The sequence below is a fragment of the Polyodon spathula genome, chromosome 5, assembly GCF_017654505.1.
Source record: "Polyodon spathula isolate WHYD16114869_AA chromosome 5, ASM1765450v1, whole genome shotgun sequence".
NCBI lineage: Eukaryota > Metazoa > Chordata > Actinopteri > Acipenseriformes > Polyodontidae > Polyodon > Polyodon spathula.
Genome location: NC_054538.1, coordinates 47,546,843 through 47,562,767, shown reverse-complemented (window position 1 = coordinate 47,562,767; position 15,925 = coordinate 47,546,843). Strand labels below are relative to the sequence as shown.

At 39.3% G+C, this 15,925-nt stretch overlaps 1 protein-coding gene across 2 annotated transcripts in view; it reads left to right on the top strand.

Annotated features, from left to right (window-relative positions):
* adcy3a (adenylate cyclase 3a) overlaps positions 1-15,925 on the top strand; it is a 245,893-nt gene that overhangs the window by 33,454 nt on the left and 196,514 nt on the right. For both annotated transcript variants that reach the window (XM_041250672.1, XM_041250671.1), the window contains exon 2: positions 12,891-13,040. In XM_041250672.1, the coding sequence (XP_041106606.1) occupies positions 12,891-13,040 (150 nt within the window). The remainder of the gene's footprint in view (positions 1-12,890; positions 13,041-15,925) is intronic.

The window sequence follows — 15,925 nt, the reverse complement described above, 5'->3', positions numbered from 1 at the left end:
TTCGGCCAGCTTCATGCAATCTCCTCTGAACAGTTGATGTTGAAAAATCTTTACTTCTAGTAGCATTTAGCTGAGCTTGTATTTCAGGGACAGGTATTGTCAGTTTTGCAGACTTGTGACTCGATTTAGAAGAATTATATATATATATATATATATATATATATATATATATATATACCTCATTGTATATATATTATATATATATATATATATATATAAGGGCTTATTATTTGTAAAGTCTGCGCAGCAATTGATGTGCAATGCATCAGTTATAGAAATAACTCCTGTTATGCAGACGTTTAAGTTGGGTACTTTAAATATCAATAGAGGGAGAGATGTAAGAAAGTTTTTGAATATTTAATACAGAAGAAAATTAGTGTTTCCATGCTTCAAGAAATACATACAGATGAAAACAATAAGGCAGATTGGTTTAAACAATGGGAGGGGGAGGTTATACTGAGCCATGGCACTAATTTCAGTGCAGGAGTCGCGATTTTATTTTCTGAAGATTTTAAACAGGACTCTTTCATTGTGAGTGAAGAGGTTCAAGGGCGGCTATTAAAAATCCAAGTCAGTATTTGTAGTAAGACTCTTGTCTCTTATAAATGTTTATTCTCCAAATGATGGGAGAGAGTGTTATTCTTCCAAACTACGAATAAAGTACTGGCACAGTATCAGCCTGAGGATGTGGTTTTATTGGGTGGGGATTTTAATTGTGCAGTAGACAACAATGTTGGTAGGAATGGCTCTGAACCCCATCCAAGGTCAGTCAGTGAGCTTGTCTCTGTCTTAAGAGCAATGTGGAGAATGATGAAACCTGATGCTTGCCAGTATACTTGGGTGAAAGGGAGTGCTGGACATATTTCACTAGTTAGACGTGATAGGTTTTATGTTTTTAAGCATCATTTAAATTTATTTACTACCTGTGATATGTCCTTCTGGTTTCTCTGATCACAGCTTGGTTAATTTTAACATGCTTATCCCTTCTCCATGTGTAAGTATGTCTTATTAAGTTTTTAAACAATATTCATTTTATTAAATGTGTTTTTTTTTTTTTTTTTTTTGGGGGGGGGGGGGGGGGGGGGGGGGGGGGGGGGGGGGACGGACGATGGAGAAGGCAACAATGTAATTTTTCATCCTTAAGGCTGTAGTGGGATGTCTCCAAGGTTCAGATTAAACTACTTTGTCAACAGTATACTAAAAATATTACTAAGAGTACTAGTTTAGCAATGGCATCAATGAGCTCCATAGAGCTTTGGGGCCCAGCTATAATGACAGGCTGTTTGAGAACCTGAAGCGTAAAAAAAGTAAACTGGCTATCTGCTGAATATGAGTACAAGTAGCGCTAGTGAATGCCCGGTTCCTTAACTTGTCTCAAATGGACGCTCCCACCCAATACTACTTTGCTTTGGAAAAGAAAACTGCTTGGAGAAAACGTATTTATTGTTTACGGACATATCAAGGACAACTACTGAGCGAACTTGAGGTGATCTGGGAGTACAGTGTGAGTTTTTACTCTGACTCACGGCGGAGGCTGGGGATTCTGGTAAAACTCAGCACTTCCTAGAAGGTCTGGTCCAGGTTCCTGACGAGGAGAAGGATCAGTTGGAGAGAAAATTGACTTTCCAGGCATTCTCTGATGCTCTTGTGGGACTGAACAATGGTAAAGCACCAGGGATTGATGGTATACCGGTGGAATTCTAGAAGACTTTCTGGTCTACAATCGGAAAAGACTTGTTGAAGTGATACTTGAGAGAATTGCGGAAAAGGAACTGCTTTTGAGCTGTCAGTGCGCAATATTGACTTTGCTACTAAAGAAAGGAGATTTATGTAATATAAAGAACTGGTGTCCAAGAAGTCTCCTTTGCACAGATTAGAAGTGGGAGAAGAACAGGCATGGAAAAGTGCAGAGCAGTTTAGAAGCAGTAAGGAGACATTGCATCTTTAATTGCTTTAATCAGAAAACACAGGACATTGAGGAAACACAGCAGCGCAAAGTCAAACAGCCGCGTGTGTTTTTCTGATAACAAGCTGAAACTCGGAGCAGCCGATTCAAATTCGGCGCCGTTCTGAGACACGGGTGAGGGGAGGAGCCAACAGCACGGCAGAACAACGCAGTTAAACGAGGCAGTCTTCCCAGTGACAGCTAGTGGAAGCGACAGTGAGTGGGAGAAGTACAGGCGTGGACAAGTGCAGAGCAGTTTAGAAGCAGTTTGAAAGCAGGTTGACAGCTGCAGAAAAAACAAAACTTAAAAAAAAAAAAACCCTCAACATGGTTTTCAAGCCAGTAATCTATGACACCTCCTTGATGTGGGAAATCCGAGAAAACCCAGCGGAGCTAAACCAAGTGTGCGTAAAGTGCCGCGCGATCCAGGACTTGCATAAACTAGTAAGTATGCTAGAAATGGAGCTGGAAGAAGTGCAACAGCAACAGGATCTTGAGGAACTGGCACACCCACAATTCATGGAAGTCTGCATCACTCCTAACAGACTGAAAGCCACCAGGGAGATAGAAGGTCAGAACAGCTGGGTTCAGGTAGGCAGAAGCAGGGAAAAAAAGAAACTTCGTCAAACACAACCACCAGAAATCAAAACAACCAACAGATTTGAGTCACTTCAGAATTTTGATGAGCAGAACCAACAACAAGAGAATGAAAGGAACAACATCCAGGACCCTATTGACAGTGGTGACCAGACAGCAAAAAGAAGGGAGGTCATGATTGTTGGGGACTCCATATTGAGAAACACAGCAAGTTCAATTCACAGTTTGGACCCCCTTACTACAACAGTGTTCTGCCTTCTGGGAGCCTCGGTCAAGCTGAGAACGTGGACAGGCTCCTAGAACGAACAGGAGACGATCCGGTAGTAGTCGTCCACATTGGTACAAACAGCATTGGACCAGACCAAAATCCCTGCAAAACAAATTCAGAGAGCTAGGAAGGAAATTAAAAGAGAAAACCAAAACTGTGGTATTTTCTGGTATACTACCGGCACCTTGCAAAGGACCATATGGACAGCTGGAAATAATTAATCAAAACGCATGGCTGAAGACGTGGTGCACACCTGAAGGCTTCACCTGTCTTGACCATTGGACCACATTCTACAACGAGGACTATCTGTATAGACGGGACGGACTGCACTTAAATAACAAGGGAACCAGTCTACTTGGAGAAAAGATCCTCGAGCAGGTTCAGAAGCATTTAAACTAGAAAGGAAGGGGGGAGAAATCAACAAAAAAACAGAAGGGAGACCGCATCAAAACAAGAACAACAACTCAGGTAAGACAACCATTAAATGTATTTATCTAAATGCTAGAAGTATCAGAAACAAAATTCTAGAACTTGAAGCTACTGCACTAACAAGTAACTATGATGTGATAGGTGTTACTGATACTTGGTTGCCTGAGAGTGATGGGGACGAATATAATATTTGTAGGTATACACTGTATAGGAAAGACAGGCAGGACAGAAGAGGAGGAGGGGTAGCGCTATACATAAGAAACAGTCTTGAAGCCCAGGGGTTAAACCTGGACAAAGAAAATAAAGCCGAATCAATATGGGTCAGAATAACGGACAAAAATTCAAAGGGCATAATAATAGGAGCATGCTATAGACCGCCAGATTCAGACGGTGAGCAAAATAATCTGTTATACAATGACATTAGAAATGCGTGTAGCAAAGGAGAAGCCATACTAATAGGGGATTTCAACTTCCCCCATATAAAATTGGAAAACCCGGTGGGTAGCACAAAGGATGAAATACAAATGGTGGAAATGACAAATGACTGCTTCCTAACACAATTTGTCAAGGCACCGACTAGAGGGGAGGCATGCCTTGATTTAGTCTTTTCAAATAACGAAGACAGAATAACTAAAATAGAGGTCAGAGAACCACTGGCAACCAGACCACAACATGGTCTCATTTGAAGTGTTTTTTAAAAACCCCAAAAGTAATGACTAAAGCTAAGGTTTACAATTTTAGAAAAGCAAACTATGAAGGTATGAAACGGAGACTAACAGAAGTAGATTGTAGTAAAATAAACACCCACAGAAGAAGGATGGTTGTTCTTCAAAAATGTAGTACTAGAGGCGCAAAACAATTACATCCCTAAAGTAGACAAATCTAAATGTAAAACTAAATTGCCAAAATGGTTTAATAGATCAATTAAAAAAAATATTCAGCGAAAAAAGGCACTTTACAGAGCATTAAAAAAGGACCAAAAAGAAAGTACACAGAAAGAGTACACGGAATGCAAACGCAAGTCAAAAAGGAAGTTAGAAAGACCAAGAGAGAAATAGAAATGAACATTGCTAAGGGGGCTAAAACCAATTCCACAATGTTTTTCCAATATTACAACAGCAAGAAAACATACAAAGAGGAGGTTAAATGTTTAAGAGATACAAATGGCAAAATCGTAGATGAAGAAAAAAAAAGAGCAAATATATTAAATGATTACTTTTCACAAGTTTTTACAAAGGAAGATACTGACAACATGCCCCACATGTCATCCATTTCCTATCCAGTTTTAAATAACTTTAGCATAACTGAGGCAGAAGTGTTGAAGGGACTAGGAGCTCTTAAAATAAACAAATCCCCTGGGCCGGATGAGATCCTCCCAATAGTACTCAAAGAAATGAAAGAAGTTATTTACAAACCGCTAAGCAAGATCATGCAGCAGTCTCTTGACACGGGTGGTACCGACAGACTGGAAAATTGCAAACGTAATACCGATCCACAAAAAGGGAAACAAAACTGAACCAGGTAACTACAGACCAGTAAGCCTGACTTCTATTATATGCAAACTTATGGAAACTATAATAAGATCCAAAATGGAAAATTACCTATATGGTAACAGTGTTCTCGGAGACAGTCAACATGGTTTTAGGAAAGGGAGATCATGTCTAACTAACTTGCTTGATTTTTTTGAGGATGTAACATCGATAATGGATAATTGCAAAGCATATGACATGGTTTATTTAGATTTTCCAGAAAGCTTTTGACAAAGTCCCGCACAAAAGATTAATTCTCAAACTGAACGCAGTTGGGATTCAAGGAAACACATGTACATGGATTAGGGAGTGGTTAACATGTAGAAAACAGAAAGTACTGATTAGAGGAGAAACCTCAGAATGGAGTGTGGTAACCAGTGGAGTACCACAGGGATCAGTATTAGGTCCTCTGCTATTCCTAATCTACATTAATGATTTAGATTCTGGTATAGTAAGCAAACTTGTTAAATTTGCAGACGACACAAAAGTAGGAGGAGTGGCAAACACTGTTGCAGCAGCAAAGGTCATTCAAAATGATCTAGACAAGATTCAGAACTGGGCAGACACATGGCAAATGACATTTAATAGAGAAAAGTGTAAGGTACTGCATGCAGGAAATAAAAATGTACATTATAAATATCATATGGGAGATACTGAAATTGGAGAAGGAATCTATGAAAAAGACCTAGGAGTTTATGTTGACTCAAATATCTTCATTAGACAATGTGGGGAAGCTAGAAAAAAGGCTAACAAGATGCTTGGATACATTGTGAAAAGTGTTGAATTTAAATCAAGGGAAGTAATGTTAAAACTGTACAATGCGCTAGTAAGACCTCATCTTGAATATTGTGTGCAGTTCCGGTCACCTCGCTATAAAAAAGATATTGCTGCTCTAGAAAGAGTGCAAAGAAGAGCGACCAGAATTATTCCGGGCCTAAAAGGTCATGTCATATGCAGACAGGCTAAAAGAATTGAATCTGTTCAGTCTTGAACAAAGAAGACTACGCGGCGACCTAATTCAAGCATTCAAAATTCTAAAAGATATTGACAATGTCGACCCAAGGGACTTTTTTGACCTGAAAAAAGAAACAGGGAGTAGGGGTCACAAAGGGGACAAATGGGCATTCAAAACAGAAAATAGGAGGCACTTTTTTACACAGAGAATTGTGAGGGTGTGGAATCAACTCCCCAGTAATGTTGTTGAAGCTGACACCCTGGGATCCTTGAAGAAGCTGCTTGATGAGATTCTGGGATCAATAAGCTACTAACAACCAAACGAGCAAGATGGGCCGAATGGCTTCCTCTCGTTTGTAAACTTTCTTATGTTCTATAGAGGCTGCAATGGTGGCATTCCTGATATGTCTCCAAGGTGGTTTTACCAAGTTTCACTGCTGTCTTTGCCTTTGGGATAGCAGGGACACCAAGACGCACCACCACAGGCGGGACTGGCCACAGCAGACCGAGTTCTCTGTGGGGAGGAACAACGTCAAGTGGGAGCCACTGGTGGACCCCCGGAAGGTGCTGATGCCACCACTGCACATGAAATTGGGCCTCATGAAACAATTTGTCAGAGCTCTAGATAAGGAGTCGGCAGCCTTCAAGTACCTTCAAGACTTCTTCCCTAAGCTGTCTGAGGCAAAGGTCAAATCCAGTGTCTTCGTCGGACCACAGATAAAGAAGATCCTGGAGTGCAATGATTTCCCCAAGAAGCTCACTAGTAAGGAGAAAGTGGCTTGGAACAGCTTTGTCGCAGTGGTTCGGGGCTTCCTGGGCAATCACAAGGCCGAAAACTATGTGGAGCTGGTTGAGACTCTGGTGAAGAACTACGGCACAATGGGCTGTAGGATGTCCCTCAAAGTCCATATCCTTGGTGCTCATCTTGATAAATTCAAGGAGAACATGGGAGCATACTAGGAGGAGCAAGGCGAGCGCTTCCACCAGGATATACTGGACTTTGAACTCAGCTACCAAGGATAGTCTAACGAGAACATGATGGGAGACTGCATTTGGGGGCTGATTCGTGAAAGTGATTTACAGTATAATCGTAAATCCTGAAAAACTACTCACTTCTATATCTTTTGTAGTCATTTTTGTATTACTTTAGTATAAATACATGTTAATTTGGATTCATATTTTTTCTGACTTTGTGTGAACGAAAATACCGTTTTCTCATTGGAAATAGGTAAATTTCTAAATATCACAGTCCTGGTCACAAAAGCAAAGTTTGTGTGGAATAATACCATTTTCTATACTTTTGAGGCATAAGCAATTAGGAAATAACACTTACTACCCAGGAACAAAAATTGTGTTACATAGTGTTGTTATTATTATTATTGTTATTATTTGTAATTTTCAATATGCATTTTTACTGTAAATGTTATTAAAATGCAGCCATTTGTGTCTCAAGGGGCACATAGAAGTAACATTTTTTAAAATATTTTTTATTGCATAGTAAAGAGCAACACCATGTCTCATTTGTGCTGTGCTGCTGTATACGGTCCCTGATCTTTACGATGCAATACAAGTTGCAAGAAGTAATTGTTGCTTCCCGGCCGTCTTTATTATTTTCTCATTGATGTTCTTTGATTTAGATTATTGCATGGGAGTGTTTAGCAAACTTTTTTTATGTTTCCATGATTACAAGGAGTGATGTTACTCACCTAGAGATAGTGTAGGTTTCTTAGCCTTTCAAGATAAGCTGTCTGCCTGCTCCAACAATCACTCACTCAGTTCCTTTGTTTGCCACATATCAATCTAAGTAAAGATGAAAGGAACTGAGGTGTTTTCAGTCTGGCAGCCTGATTTAGAGCAGCAAAGATGTCTGCAATCTTATTATTATTATTATTACTATTATTATTATTATTATTGTAGACATTTAGCAGATGTCTTTATCCAATAATCAACATACAGCGGCTTGCAAAAGTATTCAGACCCCTGACCAATTCTCTCATATTACCGAATTACAAATGGTACATTGAAATTTTGTTTTGTTTGATATTTTATTTTTAAACACTGAAACTCAGAATCAATTATTGTAAGGTGTTGTGTGAAATTTAATTACTTTAAATTTAAACGGAAGTTGATGTGGAAGTAAATAAGACAATTACTTCACAGAGTAATTTTAAAAGGTCCTTTATTATTTCACACACACACACACACACACACACACACACAGTTACATACACAGATGCTATACTGCGAATAACGATATCCCTAACGGGACACAACCCAACAAGGTTACATACAAAGATTATATTAATCACAGATCAATACAATCCATGAGACGCAACTGAACTAATTCTTACCCTTCCAAGCAGATCGGGAGAGCCCTTCGACCCTGGTAAGAGAAAGCAGCTGTCTCCAAGAAAATACCGAGCAGGACTGCGCGCTAATCCTCACGGCTGACTCTCATCAGAGCAGGGGAGAACCCCGTCCTTTATAACTTACCAAGTTAGGCTTTTGCGTGCGAGAGAGTGATTGGCCAGATCACTCCCTCGAGGCTCGGCCCTCTGAATAAACCATCCCTTTCCCTAGAACATTCTGACAAAAACAAGTTATATAAACGTGACAAAAACAAGTTATATAAGATACGGGGTTATTATAGGGCAAGGGCACAGATGAACTCGAATGCATTTCTAGAACTTTCTAGAACACGCTTTTTTTTTATTACATAAGGTGACATTGGTTTTATGTTGGGAAATATTTTTAAGAAAAAAATAAAAAACTGAAATCTTGCTTATATAAGTATTCAACCCCTGTGCTGTGGAAGCTCCCAGTTTGCACCGATGAAAGAAATTGCTCTTACGAGGACACAATTACCTTACCATTGGCCTCCACCTGTGAACCATTAAAGTTGCTGGCACATTTTCTGGATGAAAACCCCACTGTTGAAGGATCATTGGTAAGGCTGTGAATCTGAAGGAAAATGAAGACTGAAGAGCATTCTACAGAAGTTAGAGATAAAGTAATACAAATGCATAGATTAGGGAAAGGGTACAAAATAATATCCAAGTGTTTGGATATCCCAGTGAGCACAGCTGGATCAATAATCAGGAAGTGGAAGCTGTATCACACCACCCAGGCACTGCCAAGAAAAGGCCGTCCCTCAAAACTCAGCGCTCAAACAAGAAGGAGACTTGTGAGAGAAGCCACAGAGAGGCCAACAATCACTTTGAAGGAGCTACAGAGTTCAGTGGCTGGGAGTAGAGTAATGGTGCACCAGTGAACCATATCAAGAGCTCTGCATAACACTGGCCTGTATGGGAGGGTGGCAAGAAAGAAGCCGTTACTCAAAAAGTACCATCTGAAAGCACGTCTGGAGTTTGCCAGAAAGCATGAGAGTGACCCAGCTGCAATGTGGGAAAAGGTGTTGTGGTCAGATGAGACCAAGATAGAGCTTTTTGGCCAAAACTCAAAGCTCTATGTGTGGCGCAAACCTAACACTGCCCATGCCTCAAGACACACCATCTCTACAGTGAAGTATGGTGGTGGCAGCATCATGCTGTGGGGATGCTTCTCATCAGCAGGGACTGGGCATCTTGTTACAATTGAAGGAAGAATGGATGGAGCAAAATACAGGAAAATACTGCAAGAGAATCTGCTTCAGTCTGCTAAAAAACTGAAGCTTGGGAGGAAATTCATCTTTCAGCAGGGCAGTAATCCCAAGCTCAAGGCCAAAGCAACATTGGAGTGGCTCAAGAACAAAAAAGTGAATGTCCTACAGTGGCCCAGTCAAAGTCCTGATCTCAATCCCATTGAGAATCTGTGGCACTATTTGAAAATTGCGGTCCACAAGCGTCATCCAACCAACCTGGAGCAAATCTGCCAAGAAGAATGGGCCAAAATCACTCCGACACTGTGTGAAATGCTGGTGCATATTTACCCCAAAAGACTTAAAGCTGTTATTGCAGCGAAAGGTGGCTCTACCAAATATTAATGTGTGGGGGTTGAATACTTATGCAAGCAAGGTATTTCAGTTTTTTATTTTTCTTAAAAATATTTCCCAACATAAAACTAATGTCACCTTACAATAATTGATTTTGAGTTTCAGTGTTTTAAAATAAAATATCGAACAGAGCGAAATTTCAATGTACCTTTTGTAATTCAGTAATATTAGAGAATTGGTCAGGGGTCTGAATACTTTTGCAAGGCACTGTATGTTCACGTGTCAGCAGTGCTTGAATGAGAGTAACCACTTTATTTTGGAAAAAAAAATCTTTTCATTATTTTGCTTCTTGACATTTACATACTTTCAAGCAAGTGAGTAACAAAATTACAGTCAGGTACTGAAAATTCAGAGCTACAAAAAAATCTCAGTAGTAACATTCTCCTGCACAAACACACAGTTAGTGAGAGCAATGTGCCTGACAGTTGTGGCATATGAACTGAGAGTATTTGTCATGCATACTCATCATGGATACATTTCGGGCACCCCAACGCTCTCCAAAAAGGCCACCTTTTGAATGTAATATTGGACAAATAAGTAAAAAAGAGGATTACAAAGTCTAATTCATGTGGCAATGTATAGCATGTGAGGTGCCAGAAGGTAACCTCCCTTTTAGATCTTGCTCAAGAAACTAGTGTATGACTGGCCATAAAGATTTACACAATACTCATTTTTGGAGAGGTTTGGGGACGCTTGGGCCAAGCTTTGTAAAAACTCATGTAGAATTTGATCCCTTCACTCAGGTTTTTTTTTTTTTTTATCCAGTGTAGTAGACATGTTGGGGAAGCACTGGAAAAAAATCTGGCTCTTTTCATGTGTTACAAGGTGAAAATATTACGATAGAATATAAACAAATGAAAAGCATTTCTTGTTTTTTTATATATTTTTTTTTTCTGGATATCTCCTTCCATTATGGAACTGAGTAAGACTTGTATCAAATCTGAGTATCAAACCAAATTTTAGTCCTAATGGCCAGGGGGTTACCTTGAATTCAAGCCCTGAACCATGCCTGTGCTGTCTATACTTTGGAAGATAATGTGTTTTATTTAAGGCCATAGCCCTCCAGGCGGAAATTGCGTGTGGGAGGCTGGGGGTTTAACAGGTTAAAGAGCGAGCTTGGAAACGCCCTGAGGTCATAGATCATAGCATAGCATCTGAGTCAGCATCTGACTCAGGTCATAGCATCTGAGTTGTGAGTGAGATCGGTGAGGATGATGAAGGGTTTTTTAAAACGGCTGCCTGCAGCCTTGTCTAGTGAGGGCATGAAGGCTATGAGTCAGTTTTTCAAAGGGGTTAGTACTCAGGGTTTAGAGCCAGAGGTTTTTAAGTTCAGGTTAGACCTGCTGTCAATCAGGATGCTGACTCCCCAGGACACGTTTTACAGTTTGGAGCATTCTACAGCCTGCAATTTGGAACTTTAGAAAATAATGCATTGTACAGGCTGTGTGTTAAGAATAGGAACATTAAAATGTTGAAAGATGTCACAGATATGCACCGGAGGGAGAGATTGGGTGTTGAAGGTTCTGTTAAACCTGCCTGGAATAACCTGTATAAACCACCAATCCAGAAAAGAGTAGGTGATCTCCAGTGGAGAGTTCTGCACACCATTGTTGCAGTGAACTCGTTTCTCAGTATTATCCAGTCAGAGGCAGATAAGTGTGTTTTTTTTGTCAGCAGGGGGAAACCATTTTTCATTGTTTTTGTTCTATCCAAGGCTGCAGTCTCTGTATTTACTAGACAAGTTGTTTAATTGTTTATGAATGAATTTCTACCATGTTGTTTTCCTTTATGGGGTTAGTTTTTCTAAGGGGAATAAGTCTGTAGTTAAATAGGCTAATTTTCTTATTGGTCAAGCTAAATTAGCCATTTTTAAAAGCAGAAAAAACTAATGTAGCAATGTACTGACTGCTGATGTAATAACTGTGTTTAAAGTGTTGGTGGCTTGCAGAGGCAAATAGATTTTTTGTATTATAAATTAGTACATCAATTGGAGTTGTTCCAAACAGTCTGGGCTGTTGGTGAAGTGGTGTGTGTAGTGGAAGAAGGAAGTTTAATTATGAGGGTGTAATTTTTTTAAAATAAAAAATAAAAATATAACATTTTAATGTATAATATTGTTTGTTTAAATTATATATATATATTGTTATTTAAATATTTGTTATTAAAATAAATTCTATCTCTATCTATCTATCTATCTATCTATCTAGTTAAATGGTTATCTATTAAGCTTCCAACTCAGAAACCGTTTGAGGCAGTGACTTCGCACTGTAATTGCAATGTGTTGCTGTCCATGACACAGACCTCTGACCTAATATGACTGCAATATTGAGGTCATGTAACTTTAACCCTTCCACTGCCACTTTGATTTGACCTTTGGACATGGATATATATTTTTGTTTAAAATGTACTGTATGTGTTCTGTATTTTTTTTTATTTAACTTCTTTCCTGTTCAAATTGTATTATATTCAGATTTGTTTATTTTCATTTAATTTATTGTTAAAAAGGAAGACATTATCACAAAAAGCATTATGTTGTAAACAATGGCAAGTTACAGTCTTCTTAAAGTCTAACCACAAAAGTGGCAAATATTTTGTTGTGACTTTAGTGTGCAAACAATGTACAATGGTCATTATGACACACCACTATTCAAAATTTTTCCAGGACTGTTTTTTGCCAATACAAACACGTTTTTAATATTTTATTATTTTTGAGTGTATATCTTGTTTAAGTAGCTGAGTTTGGATTCAAAACCAGGCTTTCCAGGTTCCAGGGCTGTAATGCTGACCTGTGTGCCACACCACTGCAACACTGTCGGGTTGTTCCTGTATCCTCTCAGAGCTAACTCTTGTGGCAGAGAGGAGTTAGCAGTGGTTGGTGTGTTCTTGATTTCCACTACACTTTATAAACATTGTAGCAAGATAAACCATTCAAAATTCACCAGCCACTAAAGCTGTGCATCAAGGTGTGAGTCTGGTTTTCAGGAGTCGATGGTGTCAGCCATGTATCCATAGGCAGTCTACTTGGAATTTGGACCCATCAGCCCCGGTGATTTAAAGATTAAATTTGATATTGGAATAGTTTTACAGACTTTTCATGGTGCTGCAGAAAGAAGCATTTCAACATTTGTGGTTTTCATGCTAAATATAAATACTGTATATATTTTGTCTGATTTTTAGTTGCTGGCGAACATTGCTATCTACATGTGTGCCATCTCGGTGGGGATAATGTCATATTACATGGCAGACAGGAAGCACCGCAAAGCATTTCTGGAAGCACGGCAGTCACTGGAAGTCAAGCTGAACCTGGAAGAGCAGAGCCAGCAACAGGTAAGAGAAAAACATACTCGTTTATGCTGTTTTAAGTCTTCAGAAGGGACACAATTGCTGGGTAGTTGAATCCCTCAGGGAGGGTTGCACTTGGCGTAGGTGAATGTAAACGAGCATATGCTTTCCTAAAAGTGTACATTATTCATATTAAGTATGATTTAATTTAATAAAGTCGTTAATGACTTGTAACATCCAGAGCTGTCAATCCTTATGGATTACCTGTGTTACGGGTTTTCACAATTTCACAGATCTTACGGCTGTAAAACACAAACCTTACAGGTTTAGAATCAGCATTTTTTTTTTTTTTTTTTTTTTTAAATTATTGAGGCAAAGTCATCTTTGTAAACTTGGTTGCTTTTCTGGAAGGAGAATCCGCCCCTAACCAATACGTCATCAGCAAGCGCATAAAAGCCCTGTGTATTATTCTTTCTTGTCGCTTCTTTTTGATTCGGCTGCTCAGTCAAGCGCTGGGTAGCCGAAATGGCAGTGACCTCTTAGAGCCTGGAGGAAGGGCTGCCCTGAGCCGTGGATTCCCTGAGGTTTCTTCTTAGAAATTAAAATATGTGACTAGGGTTTTTTTCCTTACCTGAGTGCTGAGCGGTTCGTATTCAGTTCTATGGGGTGAGTGGTTGGGTTTGAGAGGCTTTACCCATGAATCGTGGCTCCTTCACCTCTCGGTGAAGAGTACACTTTGTTCCTTGTATGCAATCGCAGTATGAATGTTGCTGCCAGTGGTCACTTAGATCTCAAAGTTCACTATTAAAATGTACATACATATATATATATATATATATATATATATATATATATATATATATATATATATATATATATATATATATATAATCAAAAGCAAAGGGTTTTGAATTAATCTTATGGATTTCAAATGTAAAATATACAAGTAACCATCAAAATGAGTCGATAGGTATGAACATCATTTAAGATACTGAAAAATGATTGGGGGAGGGGTGGTTTGGAGAACGTTGTATTTATTAACCTTTCGAAAGTAAAACTGGGAACTAATATTAATAAGGGCAGACGGTCGAGATTGGGCACTTTTTTTTTTTTTTTTAAACCCATTTTCTCCCTAATTTGAAATGCTCAATTTTAAGCCTGGCTCACTGCTGCAACCCCCACACTGACTCGGGAGAGATGAAGATGAGCACTTGTGTCCTCTGAAACGTGTGTCGTCAGATGTCCGCTTTCCAGTCTGCAGGCCCACCATGCTACAGCATTGGAGGACCAAGCAATTCTGGGCTGCTTGCAGGCAGGCCTGCGGCAGTGGCCAGTCTACAGGGGTCGCTGGTGCGTGCTGAGCCGAGGATGCTGTCCTTACAAAGGTACCACCAAATGTTCCTGTCAGGACACTACACTCTGATTGGTTATTATATTATTGTTAATAAATCAATCAATAATCCTCTCCCAACACCGAAACCCTAAACCCTAACATCCTATACTGCAGCCATTACACATCTAAAGTAGTTAATGTTTGGCAGTGAATAAGCATTTTTGTTACTTAAAAAAAAAAAAATAAGTGACCGGAGGTGCTGACTTCCTCAGTTGTCCTGACAGGAAAATTTCACCTCCCCACCCCGGGTGGCACTTGGCTAATTGTGCGCTGCCCCCTGGGAACTCCCGTCCACAGACTGCAGTGGAATAGCCTGGACCCAAACCAGTGACCTCAGATTGGGCACTATTTCGAGCGTATACACGTGTTTATAAGCCATTCTCTTAGAGATGGAATTCCCCTTATTCCCCCAACGGATTCTTTGTTTTTGGTTAAAAAACAAACAAAACAAAACAAAAAAAAAAAAACACAGTTTGGCTTTGAAATTGTATTTAATTTAGTGGGAATGAATTAACAAAATAAACGGCAGTGAGATTTACGTCAGGAATTCAGGATGACTTTTAGTATTGCTATGGCGCGGATTATGTGTTTTCCTTGTCAATTGATGCGATAAGAACGTAAGAACATAAGAACATAAGAAAGTTTACAAACGAGAGGAGGCCATTCGGCCCATCTTGCTCATTTGGTTGTTAGTAGCTTATTGATCTCAAAATCTCATCAAGCAGCTTCTTGAAGGATCCCAGGGTGTCAGCTTCAATAACATTACTGGGGAGTTGATTCCAGACCCTCACAATTCTCTGTGTAAAAAAGTGTCTCCTATTTTCTGTTCTGAATGCCCCTTTTTCTAAACTCCATTTGTGACCCCTGGTCCTTGTTTCTTTTTTCAGGCTGAAAAAGTCCCTTAGGTCGACACTGTCGGTACCTTTTAGAATTTTGAATGCTTGAATTAGAACACCACGTAGTCTTCTTTGTTCAAGACTGAACAGATTCAATTCTTGTAGCCTGTCTGCATATGACATGCCTTTTAAGCCCGGAATAATTCTGGTCGCTCTTCTTTGCACTCTTTCTAGAGCAGCAATATCTTTTTTATAGCGAGATGACCAGAACTGAACACAATATTCAAGATGAGGTCTTACTAGTGCATTGTACAGTTTTAACATTACTTCCCTTGATTTAAATTCAACACTTTCACAATGTATCCGAGCATCTTGTTAGCCTTTTTTATAGCTTCCCCACATTGTCTAGATGAAGATATTTCTGAGTCAACAAAAACTCCTAGGTCTTTTTCATAGATTCCTTCTCCAATTTCAGTATCTCCCATATGATATTTATAATGTACATTTTTATTTCCTGCGTGCAGTACCTTACACTTTTCTCTATTAAATGTCATTTGCCATGTGTCTGCCCAGTTCTGAATCTTGTCTAGATCATTTTGAATGACCTTTGCTGCTGCAACAGTGTTTGCCACTCCTCCTACTTTTGTGTCGTCTGCAAATTTAACAAGTTTGCTTACTATACCAGAATCTAAATCATTAAT